This window comes from Staurois parvus, unplaced genomic scaffold (assembly GCF_062004578.1).
Source record: "Staurois parvus isolate SC_StPar_1 unplaced genomic scaffold, SC_StPar_1.0 ptg000162l, whole genome shotgun sequence".
In the NCBI taxonomy this organism is placed as follows: Eukaryota; Metazoa; Chordata; class Amphibia; order Anura; family Ranidae; genus Staurois; species Staurois parvus.
The window spans coordinates 7,378,931-7,406,427 of NW_028317958.1; the positions used below are offsets into that span (position 1 = coordinate 7,378,931).

The 27,497-nt window shown below is 41.1% G+C and overlaps 1 protein-coding gene across 1 annotated transcript in view; it reads left to right on the forward strand.

The window, feature by feature from the left end:
* LOC149463049 (filamin-B-like) overlaps nt 1-27,497 on the forward strand; it is a gene marked incomplete at its 3' end in the record, with an annotated part of 254,729 nt that overhangs the window by 176,769 nt on the left and 50,463 nt on the right. The window contains exons 10-15 of the mRNA XM_089676035.1: nt 79-205; nt 3,381-3,517; nt 15,434-15,627; nt 16,943-17,056; nt 24,979-25,122; nt 26,334-26,457. Of these exons, the coding sequence (XP_089532161.1) occupies nt 79-205; nt 3,381-3,517; nt 15,434-15,627; nt 16,943-17,056; nt 24,979-25,122; nt 26,334-26,457 (840 nt within the window). The remainder of the gene's footprint in view (nt 1-78; nt 206-3,380; nt 3,518-15,433; nt 15,628-16,942; nt 17,057-24,978; nt 25,123-26,333; nt 26,458-27,497) is intronic.

The following is a 27,497-nucleotide window of genomic DNA, read 5'->3' on the forward strand; positions in this document are numbered from 1 at the left end:
TCTCATTTGTCTTCTCTTCTGTGGCGTCTGAAAGCTGCTTTCAAATGAAGCTAACATTGTGTTGATGTGTTTTGGCAGAGGGTCTGGATGAGCCTGTGAAGCAGTTGGAGGCGGTAGATGGAGTACATTTGTTTGAGTATTACCCCCTGAACCCTGGAAAATATGTGGCCACCATCACTTGGGGCGGCCATCACATCCCCAAAAGGTAAGATGAAGGTCTTGTCTGGTAAACCTTTAATACCATGCCCTGTCTATGGATGGAGATGTTTGCAGTTGCCTTTTGAAATTTGTAACCTTCCGCAAAACATATGGTGTGGAAAGATGCAATATATAGTTTGGGATGTGGAATGTATTTAATCTTAGATTCTGTATTGTCACTTAAAGCATTTTTTTCAAGTGAACTTTGCTGTGATGGCCAAAATCTGTCACTCACTTTTTGTTCACTTTTTTTTTTTTTTTTAAGTGCATCTCTGCAATACATGCACATTTCCCCATATTTTATTCCTTTAAAGGCCCTGTCAAATACAGAAAAATAGCTGTTGATCTATTGGAAATCTGCTTGACTCCCAATGGCCTATTGTGGGATGACAGCACACGGTTTTGTAGAGAGGGATCGCAAAAAATAGTGTCAGCCCTGCCTAGTTGTCTTTTGCTGAACTACTGAATCCCCACTCCCTTCCACCTTTTAGATGATCAACAGGTATGCTTTCAAAGGTATACCTAACAGACCAAATGGTAATAAATGAAATACGTCATTTTTAGAATGTGCATACACTTTAAAGTGGTTCTAAAGCCTCGATTATTATTTATTTTTTTTGCCTTGAAAATAGTAAACACATCGTAATTTTACCTGCTGTGTGCAATGGTTTTATCCATTACCGAGCATGCAGTTTTTTTTTATCTTTTAGGGCAGGTTCACAGTTTTCTCTGCAGGTAGTGATTGCAGTTGCCAGTAAAGAGAGGGGGGATCCATTCATTCTTATGGACGTCGGCTCAGCTGCTGTGCATAAAGCGCAGGGTCGCACAGACCCCTGTGAAGTGGTGTACAAAAATGCAGCAGTTTTGCTTTTTTCCGCACTGGTCTTCCCTGCAGGTGACAGCAGCAAGGAAGTGAGAATGGGGCACATTGAACGCCATTGTCTCCTTTCTGCCCTGGTGGAAAGCTGTGGTTTTTTTCATGTGCTGAAAAAGACAGCTCTCTTCCCAAAGGTGAGCCAGCCTACATTTCGGCTTGAGCTGCTGTCATGATCGCTGACCCAGGTTTCCTGTTTCAGGGTGACTCCTTTTTCCTTTTCTATGCCTTTTGGAACCCTTGTATGTAGGGACCAGAGCTGTCTCCCTACACTGTGTGCATCAATAGAAACACACAGCCCCATAGTTTATGATGGCAAGGCACTTCCCTGCTCCTTCCCCCTCCCTTTTGCAAGGCTGGAGACTGCACTGTCAACTTTTTCTTGTGAAGACTGGAAGTTCAGGGAAGCAGCACAGAGAGAGCAGGAGCCAGCAGAATTGAAAGTTGTAAACTGCAAGTGCCGAGGTAACATCATTTTCAGGAGAAAGTTTATTATTTTGTGCTCCATTTGCTAAGCTAAACAAACACTGAGGAATTCATGTTACTTGAATGTCATTATGAGAAGTTAGTGACAGGGTTGTTTTTAAGCAATGGTTTATGCTTTGCAATCAAAACCCAGAACGATCCTGGCAGCAACCTCTAAGTTACTAGGTTACATAAAATACCAGGAGAAGGATATCCTAGTTTCTGTTCTACAGAGAAAATCATTAACCCGGTCCTGGGGTTGATCATTGTGTGCGCACTATGCAAAGGTCGCTGGGAACTTTTTTTTTACTCTACAAAAGTCTTTCATTCTAGCAAGAGTTTGAAATAATTTGGCAGTGTTCCAGATAGGCAAGATTCATCTTAGGGCAGCTTTTTCTGTGACAGAATGGGGCTGTATTAAATCTTGTTGGTAACAAGGGAAAAGATTCTTTGCATTAAATGATGCTCAAAGGTTCAGCAAGTTGTTGTTTTTTTTTTTTTTTTTTTTAAGGGCCAGTTCACAGCACAAAAACGCACTCCAGATCTGTTCTGGATGCATTTCTGCATGCACGTTCTTAACATGTTTTTTATGCATTTCAATGTATTTTTTGTGTTTTTTCTAATGCATTCCAAAGAATTTTTTTCACTGTACGGAGGTCTGGTTCATTTTTGAGGTGTTTCAGTGCGTTTTTAATGCATTTAAAAATGAAGCATGTTCTACCTTTTTTTTTTTTTTTTTTTTTCTGGAACTGAAGGTACTGGTGTGAACTATGCCATTGACAACCATGTGACGTACTTTCTATGCATTTTGGATGCAGAAAAAAAAGCCACTGGAACAAACTTAGTGTGAACTAGCCCTAAAGGTTCAATAAGGAAGCATTTTTGATTCATTTTTCAGGATTGCTTCATGGAACACAATAGTTGAAGTAAGCTTAGCAAATCATAAGAAGCAGTGATGTTTATTATGGCCAATCAGAATTAGTCTTTCACTCTTCTCGCCTAGGTAAACTGAAATTGTATTGGCTGCTGGGGGTTAGGCAGGAGGTCGAATTCTGAACAAATTTTCTTTTGAAAATATGAATTTTCATGCATTTTGTAATCCATTAGCACCACCACTGAGTTCAAATGCCTAGGCAAATGTCCCAGGAGTCTTCAGGAGGGGAGGGTTGTCAGCTCAGCCTATGCCTGAGCTAAGAGCAGATGGATTCCAGGAAGTAAATAATACATGAATTGATGGAAATCAGTCTGTCTGTAGTCCCTGTCCTCGTTATTTTCACCCTCAGGCCTGGGAGAAATAAAGCTCCAGACACTGAAGTGTGCAAGCTAAATCTCGGAAAATGTCATGCATGACAAGAACAGTTCTACAGAACTCAGTAGGCTTAATCTTAGGATGACCAATGAAACATTCCATTCTTATCAATATAGTTACGTGAAGAACAGAGACTGAGGGATACCATATAAAGGTAGTTCCGTTTTACAGAAATGAAACTGGTCTAAAAAAACGAGAGAGGAGTTATAAAAACAAAACTGTTCACACATCTAGAAATGGGGGCATTATACAAAATGGATGCCAGTTAATAAAACATATTTCCTTACATGAATGATCTGCCCTTACTCAATATGGCTACTGCCAGAAAGGTTTTTCAAAATGATTTCTCAGCAAAATTAAAGCATAGAGACATGGATGGGTGGGGGAGAAAGCACTAAAGTGGAAAGGGAATTTTGGGAAAAATGGCATGTAGGCTGCCGTCTGTCACTAGCATTAACTTAGCCGTTTTTGTTGTTCTGTGATTACATCCTCCATACTATATACATAATTACTTGCATTTTTTGGTCTTCTCAGCCCATTTGAAGTTCAGGTGGGGCCCGACGCAGGACCTCAGAAAGTACGGGCATGGGGCCCTGGTCTCTCTGGTGGTGTCGTTGGAAAATCAGCAGACTTTGTAGTGGAGTCTATTGGCCCAGATGTGGGGTCATTAGGTAAGCGTCCTAAATTTTCAAATATATATTCAATTCTTGGGATTTAAATAAAGACTTTTGTGTGCACTGACAGTTCTGTCTGCGTTGCGGCATGATTTTCCATTCCCCTTGTTACAAATTGCAGATTTCGCACTATATAGCAGTGAAACATTTTGTGGCCAAATAAAAATAACTCGAGTGTAATCAATTTGATGTGTCCAAGTAATGCTAGGTATAAATGATCACTATACAGGAGATACAGAAATGTTGTCCTGCTTTTTTTTTTTTTTTTTTATATATATAATTTTTATTGAACATTTCTGGAAAGACAAATATAAAATTTACTACATGGAATCTGAATGCTAGAATTACATGCACATAAAGAAGTCCCATTTTCCATTTTTATTAATGTGTTGTCTGTACCTTCAGAAGGAGAACACGGGCAAGTTTGCCCACATAGTAGCAAGAATGTAAAACTACTTGTGTAACAAAGCCCTGAGGATGTTCAGTGAATTGGCAGTGAACACAGAAACTCAGCTATAATTCCACAGTGCAGAGTACTGTTAGGCTAGCTAGTAGGGCGGCCTGGAATTTAAAGGATAAGTTTGGTTTTAGAGCATGATACGCCTTAAGATGTAACATGTTTCAGTACCTGCCCTGCTCACGCCCCTTACCCATTTCCCTTATGTCGGAGGGCGGAGGTTCTTCTCCCCCATAGCCACTGTTGCATTTAAAATCAGCGCAGCTGAACACACCTTCGCTTGCGTCATTAACAGCGATCTGTGAATTAAAGTCCCGTCTGCCAGCACAGCAGATGGCAGGACGTTCGAGTGTGCTGACCAGTGAGCTGGTAGTCCATTCATCCTTCCTCCAGCTTTCTAACTGAAAGTATGACGTTCTTAACCTCTGAAACTACTAAGCAACTTATTCACTCCCTGGTTATCTCTCACCTTGACTATTGTAACTCCCTCCTCATTGGCCTACCTCATCGCAGGCTTTCCCCTCTTCAGTCTATCATGAATGCTGCTGCCAGACTCATCCACCTTACTAACTGTTCCATATCTGCTACCAATCCCTCCACTGGCTTCCCATTGCCCAACGGATCAAAATGAAAAACATTCACAATAACCTATAAAGCCATTTATAACTCTGCCCCAAATTGCATCACCAATCTTGTCTCCAAATATCACCCAAACCGTCCTCTCCGCACCTCCCACGACCTCCTGCTCTCTAGCTCCCTTGTCTCCTCCTCCCATGCTCGTCTCCAGGACTTCTCCAGAGTTTCCCCCATCCTCTGGAATTCTCTACCCCAATTTATCAAACTATCGCCTACTCTGCTCACTTTTAGGCGATCTCTGAAAACCTATCTCTTCAGGAAAGCCTATCCTGCCCTCAGCTAATAATGGAATCTTCTGTTCCTCCTACCAGTCCATCCCCCACAGTTACTACCTTTTGTACCACCAGCTCCCTCCCTCTTAGATTGTAAGCTCCAAGGAGAAGGGCCCTCCTAACCCTTTCGTATTGAACTTTTATTGTTGCTGTATTGTTTTCCGTCATATTGTAAAGCGCTGAGCAAAAAATCTTGTATAATAATAATGTAAGCAGGTACGGGCAGAAAGCTTGAGGGAGGGTGTGCAACACACTGACATTGCACCCGCCAAACACTGATCGCAGGCATTTTTCTGAAAAATATGAGCATTTATTATTTTTTTTCCTTAAGTAAACTTGTCCTTTTAATTTTGCTCCATTTCTAGTCCCACGTGTTGTTTGCCTTTAATTGTAATGACAAACAAATCCAAATTATTTTGCTTTAACAGTAATGGGCCTGTACATTGTAAAATACCCTGAAAGCTTGTTTTTGTCATTAGGAGAAAGCTTGTGGTTCCAGATTTTCAGCCCGAACTGTAATGCAGGGGAATGGAGCCAAAGAATTTATCATGAGTACACCCAAGTCTTTAGTCCATCAGAAGGGGTCTCAGAACACCACTCAGTTCTGCCCGGTAACACACCACACTAGGTGTTAGGCAGACAAAATATTTTACAGTAATGACATGTTTCCTTAAAGGGCAACTCAAAGCAACTAGTGCGCCTCATGCACCCTTGACGTTATAAAACCGCCAGTAGCCGTAGCTGTAGAATGCTGCAATAAAAACGTGAGGTTTTTTTTTTTTTAGCCTTTTTTGTATTCGCTTTTTTCAGAGTTTTTCAACATTTGCATTTTTTTTTTTTTTTTAGCAACGTTCTACTCCCACAAAATCTTCAGGCTCAAATGCTCATAAATGCCAGATATCTGACTTTTTTTTTTTTTTTTTTCACGTTTTCCAGCTTTTATCAGCATTAGAGCATTTTACAGCTAAAAAACTCCTCTTGAAACCAACTAGTTCTGGGTTTTTTTTTTTCCAGCCATAAAAAAAGCTCCCGACAAACAACGCTGGTTAAAACCGTAGTGTGCATGAACACATAGGATACCATGCTGGGGAGTTGACTGGCTGTAGAAAAAAACGCCAGAAGCCAAAAACAGTCGCTATAAAAATGTTCAGTGTGCATGAGGATGTAAAATCAGTTGGTGGATGGTGGGTGCTGTCTGGATATGGTGGAACTATGCTGAAGTCAAATAGTCTGTAGACCTTAAAGCCCAATTCTGAGCAAGAAAAAAAAAAAAAAAAAAAAAATATATATATAATATCTCCCTGTTTTTACTTTTTTAAATATATAGAACCAGCACACCACATAACCAAAAATGCTTTAGCCACAAATTTGTATTTGGCATATACTGTACATACAATTATGCAATAGGTACTAATATTCAAGTATGTCATATATCTCATCCAGCATAATACAGCAAAGATATTCACCCCACTATGGAATCACAGCAACAAAATACCCACATGCATATAGGTACAGTGAGCTGCACTTAAAATGTATAAGAGCTGATGTTCAGAAATGCATACAGGAGTTCAGTACCCAGAATAGAATAATGAAAAGGATATCTGAGCCAGACTTTGGTGAGGAGAGAGAGGAAAAACCTGTTGGTTACTGAATGGTGTAGTGAATAGTGGTGTGACGGTCTTTAGTGCAAATTACAGCGATCCATGGACAGCAGTAGAAATGATGGCTCAATCTGGGCTGCCAGGCAGCAGTTCTGTAGACCCAAGGCTTAACATGTAATCCATTGTGTCCAGAATCCTGGCTTTTTAAAAATAAATAAATAAAATATTTTTTTTTTTACGATTTCTGCAAACTGGCCTCTGACATGTTTCAGCATTTTACAATGTCCTCATGCTTCAGACTGCAAGTGGACACCACAGTTTGTTCCAAGAGGGCGTCACTCAGAACACATTGGCGTGCATTTTAACAAACTCCGATCCAGAGGTGTTTAAAATTCAGAGATGCCAGCAGCCTTGTGGATTTATCTATTTTGGCAGAGGGTTGTAGAAGATGGAACAACAGGGAGAATATTCACACCATTCAGTAGGGAGGCTTTGTCCTTGAGTCAGTTATAAATGCACATTTCTTTCATTTGGCTGACGTTCACTTATGACATAACAGAACAGTTGTGATCTTCATGATGTTCATGAGGCATACCATTTTTTTAATTTTTTTTTTACTATTAAGTGTCCTTCCACAGCTCATTTTAGAAACTGGATATTTTGCTTGCTTATTAGTATGACTTTTGGGTTAAGCGCCAAATACTGCACCGTTTTTGGCTCATTTAAAGGACAAGTCAGGAAGAGGTTTTAGCTATTCGCTTTACAAAACCCGTCTACAATGTCAGCGAAACATCCCTCTCTGTGCAAAACACTTAAATATACACTTACTCATATACAGTAATGTACCATGAAGTAAAACCCACTTTACTGCAACACAAGGCACATGATTTGTTTTGTGTGCCGATTGCCTTGCGTAGGAAGCCATTTCTAAATGAATAGGTTGCCTTAACACACACCTTCGAGTTATAAATTGGTTATAAAGGCTTAAGGTTTTTTTTTTTTTTTCTTTTTCTACCTTAATGCATTCTCTGTATTAATGTAAATGACCTTACATGGTCAACGGTCAACTCCTCCCCCGGTTAAGAAAATGTATGTGTAAAAATGTATGTATAGAAAGAAAATTTATATATATATATATATATATATATATATATATATAAATAAAATTAAAAAAAATTTTTTTAGGAGCTTTCAAAGCATTGTACACACAATCATATGATGTCGATTGCAATTTCAGGCTTTGGCACAGTCTCGCTCCAGCTTTCTGTGCCTCTATATGGGCTGTCAGCTTGCAAGCTGGAGGGTGTGCGCATGAACTACAAGCATGCTAATGAATAGTATTAAAGTGAAAATTGGTGATAAATGTGCAAAAATATGCGCTAGCAGGTGATATAAATGTTAGCACATATGTTTGCGCATTTATCACCAATTTTCACTTTAATATTTATTTTAGCGCTGCATTTCTCATATTTCATGTTTGAGGATTTTAGAGGTTTTCCTTTATGCTAGCAGCTTTTTATTATATTTCAGAAAGAGCTCGCTTTGCTACTTTTATTTTGATGCTAATGAATAGGTTTGTGGCCCATTCAATCTACAAGTCTGTCTACCACGGTGGCAGATGGAACTTGTAGTTTTCTAATTCAGATTTTCTATGAATGATGTATGTGGCTGTGTGGCAGAGAGAGGTTGCCCTACCCACTGTCAGCGGGAAGGAGGGGTGTGGGGGGCAGTTCTGGAGCATGTTACACATTATAGCCTGAATATGGGTGTAACATGATCCAGAAGGTGAACTTATCCTTTTAAAGTGGTTGTAAGCCTTAGACTTGAAATATGAACAAAGCATATCCCTCTATAGTGTGTACTTATCTCAGTTAAGAGCACTAAATGGTTCTGTCTGCTGCTTTGTTCCTCTATCAGCATGAGTCAGTTCTGACAAGTTTTCCTGAGAGTTTACCAAGAGAACAATGGTGACAGGGGAGGCGCCTTCAGTAGATTGACAGCCTCAGCTCTCTTTCTGTGAGCTGTGTGGAGGGGAGTGTGCCTCTTCCCTCTAATGAGGTCTTCGAACTCTCCTCATTGAGCTCTGCAGAGTGTAACTTCAGCTCTCTGCCCCCTTTTTGTCTGACCACTCTACAAGCTTTAGAAATGCAGCACTTTGGTTGTAGAGAAGAGAAGACTTCAGATAAACAAGTACAACTTATGTAGGAGAATTTGATTCATCTCTGCATATCACTTCACTGGGTATATGTAAGGGTTTACAACCATTTTAAAACCTGGTTATGTAAACGTCTGTTGCATTTTCCCCTGAATCTAGAGTTTTTCTTTAACCACTTGCCTACTTTTACCCCCTTCCTGCCCAGGCCAATTTTCAGCTTTCAGCACTGTCACACTTTGACAATTGTGCGGTCATGCAACACTGTACCCATACGAAATTATCATTTTTTTCCCACACAAATGGGGCTTTCGTTTGGTGGTGTCCGTCACCACTGGGTGTTTATTTTTTGCTTTTTTTATTATAAAATTTAGCAAACGGGTAATTTTTTTTCTCCTTCACTGATGTGCATTGATGAGGCAGCAATGATGGGCACTGATAGGCTGCACTAATGAGGTGGTGCTGATGGGGCTGCACTGGTGGGCATTGAGGAGGTGCTAATGAAGCTGCACTAATAGGTGGCACTGACTAGCGGCACTGATGGGCACAGATTGGCAGCACTGATGGGCCCTGATTATCAGTGTAGATGTCGCCTTTCACAGTTGCCAGTTATCGGCAGTACTTTCCTCATGCTGTGACAGTTTGAGGAAAGTACTGCTGATAACCGGCAAGTGTATTTGCGTGGTCATCAGCTGTGATCGGACACAGCTGATCACGTGTTAAAAGGCCTCTGTGATTAGCCCTTTACCGTGTCAAGTGATCAGCTGTTTCCAAAGGACATAGAGCGCTGGGGGCATGTGGGGAGCGAGTTTTGGGAGGACATCATATGACGCCCTCCCATAACTGGACGACCATGCTATAGCCATCATTCGGCTATAGTATGGTTAAACACACAAGTAGTGTTTGGCATTAAAGGATAATTCCACTTTCATGGGTAAAAAAAGCTAATAAAAACAATGGCATATACAATTACTACAGAAGACATATTGTAATTGAATGTTATAAAAAGTTACTTTTCCTTTTTTTCTCTGAAGCCTCAGTAATTTTCCGTAAAATTCAGTACAAAATGGCAATCTAAAGGTGATCTGTACACAGCTGATGTACAGAACTTCCCCATCAATGTTATTTCCTGTTTGATTGGCTCACAGACGAGCAGGCTGCATGAAGATAAGTCAAATTTTAGGCATCCACTACAACACTAATCTCCTTTTTGGGTAGATATTCCCAAAAATGTAATCACTTGTGAAGTGATGCAGACACTTCAACTTTCCTTGTTGGAACACTACAAGTTCATCAGCTGATTAATGAAAAAGTAATTTCCATTTAGAATTCATATTCAAAGACAAAGTGGAACAAGCCGCTTTTTCTTCAGAGCAAAAACGGGTAGGAATCTGCAACAAAGTTTTTCATATTTTTCCTCAACAAAGGTGGAGTTACTCCTTAAGTCTATGTAGTCTGCATAACAGGGGCACAAAGCAGCCATTGATAAGTGGAGTATTTATTTTGCTGCCTCCGACTCTGATGGTTAAATGGGATTCTGCTATTTTCTTTGTCCGAAGATGATGGCTCTTGTTTGTGTACCAAGACATTGATGTACAAACACAGTACAGTAATATCCGTTACATACCAGAACTCATCAGACTCCATGACTATTTTGCTGACTTTCACAACAGTGGGAGCTACTCGGGACGTACCAAAGACGCCACATGTCTTGCATAGTTTTAATGTGAATGGCTCATTGTGCAGAATCAAGACTGCCTCACCATAAAAATTTCCTTATTATTCTCGCTACATTTGTAAAAGGCCACAGAAAAATATCTTTTAAACCCAAATTTTGTGTTTCTAGTAACCAAAACATTAACTCTGAGATAATTGCATTGGTGTACATTTAGAGAATAAGCAGCACATACTCTGTATTGGGAGGTTTTATGACATGCTTGACATGACAACTATGCCAAATATTTCCCTTGCAAAATTATTATTGTTTCTGTCCCCTCTGGGGAGAATCAACACTGTTTTGCTCTGGTGACCACTGTTGCAGGCTCTTTGAATGAAACGTAATCAATGAATGGAAGGGACGGACCTTTCAGTCATCCTCCTGACCTTCATAGATATTTGGATTCAAAGAAGCTAAAGTACAGCTTCGATGAATGGAGGAGGGTGGTGGAAAATTGCAGGCATAAAGTACTTCTGACTAGTGCCTGGCACAGGTCCATCAGCTCTATTAACCCCTGCCTCATAGGTAGTTTGTGGTGAAGGAAGGTTTCAATGAACGCAGAAGCCAGCAGCACAAGGGATACATCCTGTTGACTGGACTCCCATGTCCCTTGTGCTGTTTTTTTTGTTTTTGTTTTGTTTTTTTTATATTTTGTGACTAAGCTTATGCTTTGAACTAAGCAGAGAAACCAGTTCGCTTCCACAATACTCTCGAAGGATTAACAAAAAAAATATATATTTATTACAGGTACTTGTATAGCACCATCAATTTACACAGCGCTTTACATATATATAGTACATTCACATCAGTCCCTGACCCTCAAGGGGCGTGCAATCTAAGACCCATAACTTACATTCATACATACACATACAAGGGCCAATTTAGACAGGATCTAGTTAACCTACCAGGCAGGTGGTGCCATGGTTGGGATTTGAACCAACAACCCTAGTACTGCCAGGTGGAAGTGCTAACCATTTAGCCACTGTGCCGCCCCATCCTTAGTGAGTATATATACTCACTAAGGTGGATACAGCATCGATCCCAGCTGCACCGGTCCCCTGTCCCTTCTTAGACTGAGAACTAAGTGATTAAGACAGCTGATCACTCGGTTCTCTGTCTTCAGTGAGCAGAGAGCCAGTGACCATCAGTCACTTGTTCTTTGCCCCTCTAGCGCTCACAGGAGCGTTAGGCTGTGGAGGGGAGTGGCTGACTCAGGCTCTTGGAGGAGCTGGCTCTGAGAAAGAGGCAAGTCCTCAAAACGCGTTAGCCTGTTGGAAGTCCAGGGTCCCCATTCTGGACAATCGCTTAGTGTGGATTGGACAGTGCTGTTCTTTCATGATGTGCTTTTGACATTAATAACATTAATGTCACTTGTGAGTAAATACCTATCATTTTTATCAATCATTTTTTTTAAGGTAATGAACTAGGCTGGTGCACCCTCTGTTTGTTTTCTTTGCATGCAGTGTATTTTGGACTTCTGCAGTCCAAGGGCAGCAAGGCGTGCATGTTCCAGGACATTCTAGATGTGGTTGTAGCCTATGTTGAGCCCATCCCCAAGCGCAGGGGTATTTGGTTTGCCATTTTCTTAGAGGTGCTCTGAGAGGCTGGGCCATCTGCTGGTCCAGGCATCTGGGTGGATCCTGACTGTAAAGTCGGAAACTTTCCTGAGCCTGGACCGACTGAGTGATGTTGGCTGAAAACAGGTCACTGGAGTGTAGAACGAACTGCACTTCTGTGATCCATAGAATTATAGCCAAAAGAGCTTAGGCCATACATCTCCTTTTTAATTATTTGAACCTGACCTGGCTTATAACAGTGCTGATATACTGGGGCATTTTAGTTTCTTCAAATAGCTGTGTGATGCCAGAGGAGTCTCTTAGATGTTCTCGGTATGAATGTTTTAGCCCTAACTGTGCCAAAGTTGAGTCCTCGTGTTCGACCTGGACTGAAGAGCCTAGTAGGAGCATGGGGACCAATCTGAAAACGAACACAGCACTGTTATTCCCTTTTTGGCCTGGGACAGGTTTGTTTGTGCAATTCTTTGGTCCAGAAGTCTTCGGGGTGACCCTGGGACTTGGGTTCTGAAAAGTTATTGGTATAATAGAGTATGTTTGCAAGAATTACTCCATAAAGTTTCTGAACTAGTTCCATAGTCTATAATATAGGTTTGAATATACAAAGAAAATGACTCGGGTCCTAAATCATTTATCACAATAAAAGTTAACAGCACAACTGTGTTACCAGAGAAGCCCCCAGGCAAGCTGAGAACTACTTAACAGTATTGTGATTTTTATAATGTCTGACACATGGCCTGATGCCAGCTTCATACAGCACAATCTGTCACAGCACCTCTGGCCTAGGGGGGCTACAATCAAAGTGTGAGCCCTTCTGTTATTGCCAGGGTCTGGACTGTGGGGTACTGTTCACTCCTCCTATACCATACCTTTGGCTGGCGTTTAGGCACAATAGACTATTGAGATCTTTTTTATGTCCAGCATACACTGCGTCTGCTTCTAATTTTGGTTCATGTAAGTTCTCATATTCTAGGCGCTTGTTCATGCTAATGTATTTAAAACATTTTTATCCACATTTCTAGACTGTGGTGTGATTACACATCCGAGCCCTTGAAAATAGTTAACTAAAATGGCATTTAGTTTCCTTACTGAGAAGGATAGCATCACTGCCACAGACCGCATATACGTCCTTTTTTTTTTTTTTTTTTTTTTTTGTATTTTTAACCTGAACTTGAAAAATGAGAGCTGGAACCTTATTACTAGACCCTTCTGTAGAAGGGCAGATGTCTCATGGACAGGGAAAGGTGAGGGATCTCCCTTGTCCCTATCCTAGAGCTGCTATCCATCCTACCCAGTGTTTTTTTTTTCGCACATTAGGGGACAGTAGCATAGGCTGACACACCTAGACCTTTGTACAAAATATGTGATAACAAAGAAAGTTTCTTATTTGCTCCATTTTAGTGTGTTAAACATACTTTTTAAGGGGTTTTGTTCTATTTATTCAGTGCAAAAAAAAAAACAAACTGTTGGTTCTGCAAGAAAATTTGTTCTAAAATTTTAGTGTGCCTGTGCTACAATAGTAATACAGTATTTCAAGTGGAAGACAAGTCCAAACCTATCTAAGCTTTAAAGGATAAGTTCACCTTTTAGTGAAAAATAAACAAATGGTTATTCTGGTTTTTCAGGTAAATATGTGCATTTATTATTTTTGTCTTCAGGAGCCTGTAATGCAGGGGCTCTCAAACTTTTTAAACGGGGCCAGTTCACAGACCTTCACACTATTGGGGGGGCCGGACTATAGTTTGAAAAAAATATGAACAAATTCCTATGCACGCCACACATATCTTATCTGTAGTGCAAAAAAAACCAGAAAAAAACAATACAATATTTAAAATGCACTGTACTCTGTACCGCACTGGGCACCGCAATGCAGTGTACGCTGTAACGCACTGGACAACAAAACGCACTGTACACTGTAGCGCACTGGACAATAAAATGCGTTGGACACCGCAATGCACTATACGCTGATACACTGGACTCCAAAATTCACTGCGCCTGGTGTGCTCTCCTCCTTTCCTGCCCTGTTGCTCCTCTGGCTGCAGCAAGTAAAATCTGAGGCTTGCAGGCTGATGCTCGCTGAGGACCCAGCGAGCAGCCTAGCTATTTGCCGGCCGGCGTGGGTTTTTTTTTTTTTTTTCCAGGCCATAGTTTGAGGACCCCTGCTGTAAAACATTGCACCTGCGATCAGTATATCACTGGTGCCAAGCAGGTTTCCTGCAGATCTGTCAGTATATCTGCTTGCCCGGGGAGTGGGGGGGGGGCAGCGGCTGTCTGATCGTTACTTGTTACACTTGAGTATGGTTGTAACATTTTAAGAAAGGTGAACTTATTCTTCAAATCTACTCCCACCCCCATTCTAATCCTATTCTATCTACTTAAATTGTCATTAAATGCATATCATAAAAATCTATCAAATGTATTCCATGATGTTCATACTCAGTCACTATGAGATTCATTTTTTTGTATACTGCAAAAAAAACCTGAATGATCCTGCTACTCTCTTCTCCCTCTTCTGTCAATGTCCCCAATTAAGCTAGGGATTTTTCAGCTATGCTGGCAACTGTGCACATGCTCAGTTTTCAGTGAGTTTCTATGCTGAGCATTTCCTCCCTGTCACATCTGAGCAGCCCATGTGACTATAGAGTCACACATGTGGACATATACACAGTGGTAAATGACATCCCACCCCTTCCCTCCTCCCATGCCCACTAACCAGCTAAATGGGGGCTGGATATTACATAGAGATTAATGGAGGCTTCACCTCCCTCTTATTCTGAGACATGGCCTGGAGGGGCGTGACACAGCCTGTGACTGTCAGAAATCCGCCCATACCATGTTACTGCCATAAAGTAATAGGATTTAATGTCAAATGTATATATTTGTATGACAATTAAAAACAGTTTATTGATATTATTCATTTGAACATGTGACCAGCAGCAGAGGACTAGAAGCTCCTCCTGCTTAGGTTTCCCTACAGACAGGCTGGGGAAGATTTGGGTCATGTGACAGCTGTATATCTATTAAGAAAAAGGTACTTAGATGTTTGTGTTTTTTTTTATTATTAAAATAATTACGGTGCCATCATCCACATATAGAAAGAGAAGGGACAATGCAAATTAAACGGTGTGTGTTTAGTATCACTTTAGCTATTCTGAAGTTACTGCGGTCCAGTCACATGATCTGGTCCCAGCACTGGCCTCAGGGTAGAGAAGGGACAGCCAAAAATGGATGCTCCATAGTAAGCCTACGGGTGATGAAATCGCACCAGCCAGTGTCGGCGATCTCTCCTTTCCACTGAAGCCGCTGCTGGAGAGATCATGTGATCAGAGTGACTTCAGCATGAGTAAAGACCTCTTTCCTTTTAAAGGCTAGATAGAATAGGCTTCAAATGGGTTGGGGGTAGGTTTAAGCTTAGTTGGGTTTTGGCTGGACTTCTATGGTAAGGTAGCCATACACTGCTTGCAATTCCTGATCTTAACCAATATCCCATTACACATTCCGCAGGTTTTGCCATTGAAGGTCCATCTCAGGCCAAGATAGAATGTGATGACCAAAGCGACGGCTCTTGTGATGTGAAATATTGGCCCAAGGAGCCTGGTGAATATGCTGTCCACGTCATGTGCGACGATGAGGATATCAAAAACAGTCCATACATGGCGTACATCCAGCCAGCATCAGCAGACTTTAACCCAGATAAGGTGATAACATTATCTACTGCTTGAAATCAAGGCTTGATGTTTTGTTCATAATATAACAGTTGCTAAGCTGCTAGCAAGTACATGTTTTTGAAGAAAAGCTTTTCTAATGGCAACACTCAAGGGGCAATTTTATAAAGCAGTACAAGTGATTGACCCAACCATTCACTGGTGGCGAATCAGTAATTGTCATTTAAAATGCATGCATCTGCAGTGACTGTTTGGTGAATGTCAGATTCACTGTATAAAAAATGTCTCCTGGTGTCTTCTGAAGCTTTGTGGATTGTGAATTTGGGGTAACTCAGAAATTCTCCATTGAAGGGAATATGTAGTCTGTTCTGGTGGTTCTTGGTTCTCAATCTTTTTTTTGTTCAGGACCTGGTTAATTCTTCCAAAACACATTTTTATTCATTGGTAAATTCACGTCCCAACATTAAAAAATAAAATGTATACTCATACTATAAAAGTATGTGAATGCACAGTTTGCATTGAAATGCTGGAGGGGCTGGATGAGTATGGGAGTTGAAGTATGTTAGGGGACTCTGCAGCAGACTTGATGGCCCTGTAGGGAATGAGGTTTCTGGAGGGTACATTGGGTGGCATTATGGAGGGGCAAAATGGCAGGCACTGAAGGCTGAGAGCTCTCGGGGCCTGGAGGCAATGTCGGGCACTGTAGGAGGTTAAGGAATCTTCAGCTGGCTGGAAGCCCCGGAGAAAGAAAGCTGTGGGCCAGGGCTGGGTTGTTGAGAACCACTGGTCTATTCAGTGTTTTTTCTGGTTACCATGTAAATTAGATTAGCATCCTCTGGGAAACCAGCATTTCCGAGAGTGTAAATCTCCTGGGTCCCTCACAGGTTCCTCCTTCTGACTTCAAGTCACTGTAGGATACAATGGTGAGGTCAGAGGCAGGAACCATTTAGAGCTGCACATGACACTTGAGATCAACATTCTTGAACGTTGGTTTCCTAGAAGACTTAGGAGGCTGAACTATTAAATGAAGCAGTGCTTGATGGCACATTCCTTCGAAATCCTGGGTATTTTTTTCCCTCTTTTACAGGAATCCATGTGTAATAATGCTAATTTTTCATAGCACACTTGCTTTGAGAGAATCAAAGTAACTGCACTGATCTAATTACCACTCCCCCTAGTGGCTAATCTACAAATTGCTACACTTTATCAAGTAATAAAAAAAATACCTAGAGAGAAATTCAACAAAACAGGACTAAAAATCTGTGGTACATTTTAGAAAACTTTGAATTGGAAGGAATGTAAATGTTGGGGTTCTGCTGTATTTGATGCACTTCTTTTTAACTTGCAGGTCAAAGCATATGGTCCGGGCCTGGAGAAGAGTGGGTGCATTGTGAACAACCCAGCAGAATTTTTCATAGACCCAAGAGAGGCTGGGACAGCACATTTGGGTGTCTATGCACAAGTAGGAGATGGTGACATTTATTTCTTGACATATATAACCAGCAGATACAGTGAGCCAGGAGAACCAATTACAAAATCGTATTTTATTGATATTGCCTGTATTAACCCCTTGTTGCTGTGTAGGTGCATTCACTAGTGGTGTTGCTTTGTCTTATAAAGTGCAACCTCTGAAGAAAGTCAGTTGATGAATGGCTGATGCTGTACAGCACATGCTGCAGAAGTGCTAAAGTCTGAATGTAACTTGGCGTTCCTAAACTCAGGACCCTGCCTTCACTATATCTGGTCTCCCACAGTACACAGAATGTGGAAGTGCGATTATTTTAGTAAATATAAACTGATAAATACCTTTTCTCATCAGCAATTAGAGCAGTCTTGTGACTTCTATTGGTGTCCAGCAGAGCACGTTAAAGCTTGTAGGAGGAGTTTTCGTTTTGCTCTAGGGGATGCAGAACCCCTGATCTCTGGACAGTGCTGATTGGCCTTGTGTTGATCACATGCACTCTCCCAAGGAAAAAAAAAAAACCTCTCTAGCAATAAACACCAAACTGAGCATGTGCAGAGTGACTCCACACATCTTATCAGGAGATGAGAGAAACTGGAAGAAGGGGAGGATCAGATGAGGCAGGATCTAACAGTCTTTTTACAGAATGCAGGGGATTAACCACTTAGGTTTCACAGTGAGTATAACAAGCATGCTTCACTGCATATACAGACTGATTTTACTATTGTGGATTTAGTAACACTTTAATTAGAACTCCAAAGCATTTCGCAGGTCAAAGCCCGCTCCCTCAGGAAGATCTGGTATATATCTCTAGAATCATAAGCAGAGACAAAATGAACAAACAGAGCATTTACATTTTAAGATGATACACCTATATATACCAAAAGTCAATACCTGTTTGTTCAAAATTCACAACGTAACCACAGTCACAGCAATGGAGAACCAATTCATTCAGCAGATTTAGAAATGTGTGATATATGGACAAAATAAATACCAATCCTATATAAAGGTGAAAGAAAAGCGGGAAAAGGAGGAAGAAAAAAAGTAGCAGTAAGTTTAGTAATACACTGATATAGATATATATATATATATATATATATATATATATATATATATATATATAAATGTATGTATAATAAAAAGAGGGACAAAGGATCACTTTCTAAAATGAGCTAGCTAAATATATTTGTAATTCCATCAATAATATTCTGGGGCACAGATAGCTCCGAACTACACCCCTACATATTGGTCTCAAATGTACGCATCAGAGCCCCTAAGTGATTGAGATAGATAGATAGATAGATAGATAGATATAGATATATATATGAGATTCATCAACCTGCAATTATCACAATATCTTAAATATCAAAGATAGTCCTGCATGGAATTTATCCTGGAAGCCATCATTATACAATACATACAGTCAGGTCCATAAATAGTGGGACATGGACACAATTCTAACATTTTTGGCTCTATACACCACCACAATGGATTTGAAATGAAACAAACAAGATGTGCTTTAACTGCAGACTGTCAGCTTTAATTTGAGGGTATTTACATCCAAATCAGGTGAACGGTGTAGGAATTACAACAGTTTACATATGTGCCTCCCACTTGTTAAGGGACCAAAAGTAATGGGACAATTGGCTTCTCAGCTGTTCCATGGCCAGGTGTGTGTTATTCCCTCATTATCCCAATTACAATGAGCAGATAAAATGTCCAGAGTTCATTTCAAGTGTGCTATTTGCATTTGGAATCTGTTGCTGTCAACTCTCAAGATGAGATCCAAAGAGCTGTCACTATCAGTGAAGCAAGCCATCATTAGGCTGAAAAAACAAAACAAACCCATCAGAGAGATAGCAAAAACATTAGGCGTGGCCAAAACAACTGTTTGGAACATTCTTAAAAAGAAGGAACGCACCGGTGAGCGCAGCAACACCAAAAGACCCGGAAGACCACGGAAAACAACTGTGGTGGATGACCAAAGAATTCTTTCCCTGGTGAAGAAAACACCTTTCATAACAGTTGGCCAGATCAAGAACACTCTCCAGGAGGTAGGTGTATGTGTGTCAAAGTCAACAATCAAGAGAAGACTTGAGACCAAGATCAACTTGTACCAGAGTGATGGGAAGAAAAGAGTATGGAGAAGGAAAGGAACTGCTCATGATCCTAAGCATACCACCTCATCAGTGAAGCATGGTGGTGGTAGTGTCATGGCGTGGGCATGTATGGCTGCCAATGGAACTGGTTCTCTTGTATTTATTGATGATGTGACTGCTGACAAAAGCAGCAGGATGAATTCTGAAGTGTTTCGGGCAATATTATCTGCTCATATTCAGCCAAATGCTTCAGAACTCATTGGATGCCGCTTCGCAGTGCAGATGGACAATGACCCAAAGCATACTGCAAAAGCAACCAAAGAGTTTTTTAAGCAAAAGAAGTGGAATGTTATGCAATGGCCAAGTCAATCACCTGACCTGAATCCGATTGAGCATGCATTTCACTTGCTGAAGACAAAACTGAAGGCAAAATGCCCCAAGAACAAGCAGGAACTGAAGAGAGTTGCAGTAGAGGCCTGGCAGAGCATCACCAGGGATGAATCCCAGCGTCTGGTGATGTCTATGCGTTCCAGACTTCAGGCTGTATTTGACTGCAAAGGATTTGTAACCAAGTATTAAAAAGTGAAAGTTTGATTTATGATTATTATTCTCTCCCATTATGTTTGGTCCCTTAACAAGTGGGAGGCACATACGCAAACTGTTGTAATTCCTACACCGTTCACCTGATTTGGATGTAAATACCCTCAAATTAAAGCTGACAGTCTGCAGTTAAAGCACATCTTGTTCGTTTTCATTTCAAATCCATTGTGGTGGTGTAAAGAGCCAAAAATGTTAGAATTGTGTCCATGTCCCAATATTTATGGACCTGACTGTATATCAAAGCAGATAAGGCCATACAGCCAAATTGCCATTTAAAAAAAATAAAACCATAAATATAAATTCATATATATATCATAATAAGTAGTGTTCAGACACCAAGACTCAATTCCAATGTGTTTCTCACAGAAGGCCAATATGACTGGTACATACAGTATATCATGGAGCCAAACAATAGACATCTCTCAGAACAGGGGCTTTTAAATGGCAAGAAATGGCTCCATAAGGGGTGCTCCGATCACACTGCGCATGCGCTCCGTGACATCACCACGCATGTCACACAGTGATGTCATGATGCAGAACGCCACGCAAATACATCATGAAACATGGGCAGCGCAATGGCTAAACGGTTTGCACTTCCGCCTGCCAGGGCCATTGGTTCAAATCCCAACCATGGCACCACCTGCCTGGAGTTTGCATGTTCTCCTGTGCCTGCGTGGGTTTCCTCCAGGTACTCCGGTTTCCTCCCACACTCCAAAGACATGCTGGTAGGTTAATTGGATCCTGTCTAAATTGGCCCTAGTATGTGTATGTATGAATGTAAGTTAGGGACCTTAGATTGTACACCTCCTGAGGGTTAGGGACTGATGTGAACGTACGATATGTATGTAAGGTGCTGCGTGAATTGACAGCACTGTAGAAGTACCTAAAATAAATGAAATTAAAGCTCTAGAAGCCCAGCCATCGACCCGTAGCTCATGAAACACAGGGACCCAAGCCACATGACGCATGGCGGGGTTCTCTCTCGCTGTCAGTCGGGGGGACTCCTTTTCCCTCCATCACCACCCACTCCAGAGCTGACCAGATTAGTGTAACAGGGTTAGCTCGGCAGCGGGTGTGTGTGACCCCCTGGATGGGTGCACAACACAAAAAATAATAGGCACAGCACAACAATAGTGGAGGTGAAAACAAACAGGTGCAATTTATTTACAATATTTACAGAAAAAATGATAAACAAAAAGAAACATCAAAATAAATCCTGGCCAACTTGGCTACTTACTGCAACAACAGCTTCTCCCTAGCTACCCACTAGGTACAGCCTGCTGCTATACCTAGTTGCTAGTACTTGGAGGCTAGCCACACAGGCTTTGGTCTCTCTGCACACAGGTAACAGGTCAGCTCCCCAGACAGTTCAGGCACAGATCTGGTTCCAGGGTGGAGCAACTCCCTAAGCACTCTGGGAGGTTTTATAGAGGTGTTTAATGAGCCCACTACCTTCAGCTGGGCTCATTACCTCAGTGCTGAAGGACTCAGCACTTCCCTCTAGTGGTACAAATCCCCATAAAGCCTGAACCTTGGACAAATATATCGTCCATCCAGGACGCAACCAGGTGATTTCACCTGCCTACTGTCACATTAGCAACAGTAAAAGCACAGTAAAAGTCCTCTTCATCCCAGGCATTGGCTGTACTTGTCATATTTGACAGCAGAACATCACACAGGGGCTTCTTGCTGCACACGCATTGCTTTACTATTCAATAATGCACTGAGAATCGTCCTAATTCTGGGTCACTCAACTTCGATATATTGGCAAATAAACTTTTAAACATAACATTATCCCATTAGAGCAAAGGAAGAGCTTTGTGATAATCATACCACCAATCACCACTTTTTGCTAAATTCCCAATCCAGGTCTTTCCCTAAGATATTCCTTCTGCCCCTCCCCTGAAGGTGAGAGCACATAAGACTCCCTCCAGTAACCCCTCTCTGGTGGTGCCAGTCAATTGCTCTAAGCCAGAAGACCTGCCGCTAAGACCACTCCCACCTTTATAAAGAGGCACCCAATGTTACCACTAGGAGGAGCAACCCTCAGAGAAATTTTCCACCTGCCTACATGCTAGTAGATTTTTAAAGGAATATTCGTACAAAAATTTTTAGTACATTCGGTGACCTGAAAAATGTTCGAAAGAAGTACTTTTTGTTTGTTTTTGACATTTTGATTTTGGAATGAATGAACTTTACTGAACAAAAAACACATTCACTGTAAGAAATTCATTACAAGTTTTTGGTGCTAGCAGTAGGTTAGAAATTTTGTTTTCTCAAATGAAAGAATTTCTACTAGTGTATGGCCAGCTTTGGCCACAGAACTGCACCGTTCCCTGTTCCTTCTATCCTACAGTTTTCTTGAAGGAAAAAAAAAGCTTTCTTCACCACTAAACATATTCTGCTGTCACATAAATAGACCAGAAACTCTGCTGCAGCTCCGAGTGCAGTGGTTCTTTTTCATTGCGCAAAATTATTTTTGGGGGACATCCAATAAAAGCAGCAAGAGGAATACACAGGTGTTATCCAACACTCGAAAAATGTAATGATATATGGAAAGAAAACAGATGGAGCTCTCAAACTGCAAAAACTATGAACAAGTACAGCCCTCTATTGTATTATAATGTGGTCTCATTTACATTGCTGACTGATCCACCAGAGTACAATGGGCCAGAATGGAACACAGATTTTGCAGTGGAGCTTCTTTTGTTACTCACCTTGAGCAGTATATGTATCTCTTGGTGATGGAATCACTTGAGCTGTTAGGGTGGATAAAAGTTGGTGTTACTGAACCCACAACAGTAAAATCAGTCTGTATATGCAGTAAAGCATGCTTGTTATACTCACTGTAGAGCCTAAGGGGTTAATCCTCAGCATTGTGTAAAAAGGCTGTTTGATCCTGTCTTCTCTGATCCTCCCCTTCTTATCTCCTGATAAGACAGTGTCGAGTCAGTCTGCACATGCTCATTTTGGTGTGTATTGCTAGAGGTTTTGTTTTTTTGTTTTTTTACTTGGGAGAGCGCATGTGATCAGTACAGGGCCAAACGGCACTGTCCAGACAGAGGTCAAGGGTTCTGCATCCTCCTGGAGCAGAATGAAAACTCCTCCTACAAGCATTAACATGTACTCTGCTGGACACTGATAAAAGTTACAAGACTGCTCTAACTGCTGATGGGCAAAGGTATTTAGCAGTTTATATTTACTAATATAATTGTGCTTCCATGTTCTGTGTACTATGGGAGATTCAGATAAAGTGAATGCAGGGTCCGGGGAGACCAGATATAGTGAATGCAGGGTCCTGGGTTTAGTACCGCTTTAAGCAAGCCATAGATGATTCAACTTTTTCCTGCAATCACATATTGTGTTGTGCTGGCAGGAAGCCTTCCTGGCCAGAAGAGCACAATGATTACTGCTAGCGGCTATAGCCACTGGCCGTATTTGCATAAAATCAATCTTACAGGCTTGTTGCACTGAAGTCGATTGATCAACTTCAGTGCAACCAGCCTGCCCATAGATGGTTCAAATCTCAGTCAGTCTCTGATGTACGACCGAGATTTGAACTATCTATGGCCAGCTTTAGAGAGTCACCAGACCACCAGCAAAAATCTTCCTATAAGATTAGGCACTGTGAAATTATATTTCATTTTATTTATCTGTAAAAATCTCCCTTGTGTAGACATCCAAAATTCTGCTGCTGCCCATCCAGTCTTGGATGTGATGTCACTAGACTCGCAGATTCAGATGATATTCTATAGTATGCACTTCACTCCTCCCCCAGCATTTACATAAAAGGTTATACAGGGAGGTGAAGGGAGGGGCGGAGAAGCTGGGCCAGCACATACAGCAATTAGACACTCCCATAAGAGGTGAGATGGAGTTGTTATAGGGAATTGACTTTTCCAATTTTAAGGGCAAATAAATAAAATAAACAAAAATCCATGGAAAAGAAAAACCACAAAAATGAGCATTTAAAGTACTTTGTTGTTGTTGGAAAGTCAGCAGCTACAAATACTGTAGCTGCTGACTTTTAAAAATCAAGTACTTACCTGTGCCTGCATTTCAGTGCTGTTGCCTCACAGCCAGTTCTTACCATTGAGTGTCTGGTTACAGGACCTAAATGTACAAATTGGCCCACGCAGCACTTTTCTGAATGGTCCTGCAGCCTCCTGGGACATGTGATGTCTCCCAGAAGGCTGCTGGAGGGGTCAGGGCAAGGAATGTCACTCTTCCTAGGGGAGGATTGCAGAAGTGGGAACAGGTACCAATAAAAATCGGTACTTGCTCCCCCCCACTCGGAAAAAATAGGCTTTTACTCAGTTGAAGGAGGGAGGGAGCTAACTTGTAGTTAAGTGTTAGTGGTTAGCTTATGGATTGTGTTGGGGGGGGGGGGGGTGGATGGTTAAGATCAAAAGCATTATTTTACATAAGATAGGGTTTAGGCAGTGCACTAGTAAGCACCAGAAATCATTACAAAAAAAAAAGCCAGGAAAAGCAGTTCTATAATCTGCTCCCTCGGCCAGTGCTTTCCTCTTCTCCCTTACACCCCTGTGTTACAAACTGTCCCTCTGCATCTTCAAACACAATGCAGAGCTATGGATCCTGCTTTGAGCCTGTTACTGCTGGAGCATAGGGAGAAGAGGTTGTAGGGACTGCTCTAATAGCGTGAAGGGAGCCTACGGGAGCAGAGGATCAAGTAGGTAAAACTGCTTTTCCCAGTCCCCGTGACCTAAGCAGACATTTAACCCTTGAGGTGTGCGGGCACCCTCACTGTATGGAAGGATTTTTCTTTTCCCTTCCCCAGAAATCAGCCTTAAGTGGTGTGGGGACAGTCCAAGAGATAAATGTATTCAAGCAGATAAAATGATCTCCGTTTCACTTTATGAGCTCTACTGGCTTAATATCCTCTTCTACTGGCTGTGGGGTCCAGGGTTGTAATCTAGCTGAGCTGCTCTTGGCATTCACACAGCCTTGTACAACCTGAACGACTTTCCATGAAAGTGAAATGAGTCGAGTTGGCAGCCTCCTCCTGGAACAACTGCGTATTACACACTAACACAATGTATGCTGACCTGGTTGTCTTTCTAATAAAAACAAAAATCTGAAGCTTTCTGCAGACCAGAACGTCACGTTACCCAGGAATGTTGAGCTATATGGATTAATTAAATAAAATGCATGTATAGGTTTATTCCTATTTATGGAGAATATTCTATTTACCATTAAAAGGATGTTGAAGGCAATCCTGTGGACATCTACTCCAAGCCAAACCCTGATGGCACCTACGCCTGCTCATACAATCCAACTAAGCCAATCAAGCACACAGTTGTGGTCACATGGGGCAGTGTCGGTGTACCCAAAAGCCCTTTCAGAGTAAGTGAAAACTGTTTTATTTGATCTCTTTACTATTAATGCACTATAGATTGGTAAGAACTATTTTTTTATATTTGATTTCCTAAATATTACAGCACACTGTGGAAAGACTGATTATATTTCATTATATTTAATGCAATTTTTGTATTGTTGAGCAATTATTATTTTTGATTTGTTATGATTGCACTTAGTATAGACAAAAAATAAAATTTGTGGTTTTTTTTTTTTTTAACTTCATTTAGGCTTACCACCTTCCAAACTACTATGTACATAATAGGAGTCGATGTATCAGATGTAAACGGTTTTACCTGCTAAAGGGTTTTTATTCATGTTCAACCCAATGTTGGGATTTACACACTTGTAACACTGCAAATCCAGGAAGATAGGTTTGTCTTTTCCTGGTTTTATTTCACCTTTTCCTGTGTCACATGCCTTCTCATTGGACAGTGGATCGGCAGTGTAGTGTAGGTGAAGGGGTGGCACAAGAACTGTATAGGTGGTCAGGGGTCTTCAAACTTTCCAAACAAAGGGCCAGTTTACTGTCCTTCAGACTTTGAGGGGGCCAAACTGTGGCCAGCAGGAGTAGTAAATGCCCTGGAAATAAACCATGCCCCATCATTCGGATCAGTGAGAGGAATAGTGCCCCATAATTGGCATCTATGGGAGGAATACTGCCACATAATTGGTGTCAGTGGAGAGTATGGTGCCCCATTGTTTGTGTGAGTGGGGAGAATTGTTCCACATTGTTGAGGTCAACGGGAAGAATAGTGCCCCATCGTTGGTGTCAGTGGTGAAATAGTGCCTCAAGGGCTGGACAAAGGCAAATAAAGGGCCGCATTTGGCCACAGAACACAGTTCAGAGACCACTGGTATAGCTGAACCATGAAATTGAGCTAGCACAAGCTTGGCTGTGCTGTGTGGTAGATGTGTTAAATAGGGGAATAGCTTAACAGAAAAACAGATTCTTTGGCAGGTAAAACAATGTCCATATATTTTTGTACTTTAAAGTGGAACTTCACTCAATCAGTACTGATTGATTTGTAGTCCTTGTGCTATCTAGTGGTTTGCCTGAAGTTCCACTTAAACTCTATGAACTTTGTTTAAAGTGCAGTGAAATCTATTTTTATATATTTTATTTTTCAGTTGAGTATGTATTATTAATGCTCTTCAATATTATTATAAATGTATTTTACGCCATGATTTTTTCCCAGGTGAACATTGGGCAGGGCAGCCACCCACACAAAGTGAGGGTTTTCGGGCCTGGCGTAGAGAAAGCTGGTTTAAAGGCAAATGAGCCTACACACTTCACAGTGGACTGTACTGAGGCTGGAGAAGGTATCTAATCCATTCATATTTTAAATGACTTTATTCTTAAAGCATATCTGATCCTCAGAGCAAAAATGTAATATTTCAGCTTATCTGTCCTTAGATGTGGTGGCTACATTAATTTCCTTTTTTCAGGTTTTGATTCCTTTAGTTTCACCTGTTGGTCCTGCCAGTAACCTAAAATAACTTATCCTGTGGAGACAATGATAACTCCACTGTGCTGTGTCTATAGGAAAGCAGAGTTGTCACCCTAGGTGGCTATCTTGATCTGGACTACAAACACATCACTCTTTCCTCATCTGTTACACAGAGGGGATTTGCTGTAGTTCAGGATCTATTAGATTTAAAAGAACCAACTCTTTTTAGTCTTTATAATCACAATTCATACTTTTCCATAGACCATTTCATCTCACCGTAAGATAAAGGTTCCTGCAGAAATAGAATGTTTGCACAATCTAGCTAGCTATTTATGGCCAGATTTTGGAATAATTGCATGTTTTTAAACCCCCACGGATATTCCAGCATGAGCATTGGCACTCCAGTTCACTCCTTCCCTTTTGATGCATTTTGCTTCCTAAAGAAGCTTAATAAAGCTCCAATAAGGAGGTGAAATATGTCAGTGGCATGTCAGTGTTCATAGCACAGTTTTTTAGTCCAAAGGAGAACAAAGTGCTGCCCTGTATGTGCTGATGTGTCTGGAGGGGGTTGATAGGTCCCAGATACACCTACATCTGTGACTGGATGGAGGGGCTTTAGTGTATGAAAATATATACAAACGGCAAGTGAATTTGCTATAAAAGAACAAACTGCTTGATGAGTCTCCGACATGACAAATATCCATAGAACTAGAGCACACATGGGAGAGTATCTTCAGCAGAACCTTCCTGTTTGCATTGCGTGATCAAGTTAACTGTAAATTAGCATCTAGGGGCAACAAGAACCCTTCCTTTTTGAGCTCCTCTTTGTATGACACCTTGTATAAAATTTTGTAATTGTAACTATTTAATACAATCGTTCTTTCAGTATTCTTGATGTGGGTATAATTTGTA